The 798-nt window shown below is 41.7% G+C and overlaps 1 protein-coding gene across 2 annotated transcripts in view; it reads right to left on the reverse strand.

Moving 5' to 3' along the window:
• Positions 1 to 215: 215 nt before the first annotated feature.
• LOC306941544 (nuclear factor 7, ovary-like) overlaps positions 216 to 798 on the reverse strand; it is a 2,653-nt gene continuing 2,070 nt past the window's right edge. For both annotated transcript variants that reach the window (XM_079527064.1, XM_079527063.1), the window contains exon 2: positions 216 to 798. This exon is cut by the window's right edge and continues 915 nt beyond it. In XM_079527064.1, the coding sequence (XP_079383190.1) occupies positions 251 to 798 (548 nt within the window). In that variant the 3' untranslated portion in view covers positions 216 to 250.

Consider the following 798-nt stretch of genomic DNA (forward strand, 5'->3'; position numbering starts at 1 on the left):
AATATATACCGTAGGGGCTCTATTTCCATCCATGCTAAACCCCTTATCCCTAAACTACTTTGCCTTTTTTTCTTTCTTTTTTTTACTATTTTAAAAAAACATTTTTTAATAGTTCAAATTGCCAATGTACATCGACATTAACCCTGGCCATTTTAACTATTCAAAAATGTTTTTCAAAATAGTAATTAGGGATAATGGACAAAAATAGAGCCCATATGGTTTAACAGGGTTTAATTTGATGCAATACATTCTAACTGTGGTCATACAGAGTGACACGGATCTTCCCTGGTAACACCTTCAGAGATATATCATTGTCAAAATTACTAAATAATGGAAAGAGCTTCTCGGTGAAAGTGTGTGTGAAGGTGTGCAGGTGTGTGTCAGTGTCAGGATCAGAGAATGACAGCTTTCCTCTGTTCCAGTCCAGCTGGACTCTGATCCTCTGAGGTTTCTGCTTCAACGAGAGATCAGTGATATCAGTGACGTTCCTGGATGCTCTGTATTTACCTTTAAAGAGCTCTAACTTCCAGTATTCACCACAGATTTCTCCCTTTCTTGGGTGAGACTCGGCTAACACACCCAGATCCCAGTTTGTATTGTCTCCGACCTCAACTTCCCAGCTGTGAACACCTGAGTTAAAGCCCTCGGAACCCAGGACATAGCCATGATAGTCAAACCTCTCCGTGTTGTCAGGAAGCTGCCGGCTCTGTTCATATTCCAAACTCAAGCTGGTCAGATCATCATACAGGCTACACATTGTAGGGGCAGTGTTGGGGTCCAGAATGACAGGGGTGTAGG

Source organism: Electrona antarctica, assembly GCF_951216825.1.
Source record: "Electrona antarctica genome assembly, chromosome: 17".
In the NCBI taxonomy this organism is placed as follows: Eukaryota; Metazoa; Chordata; class Actinopteri; order Myctophiformes; family Myctophidae; genus Electrona; species Electrona antarctica.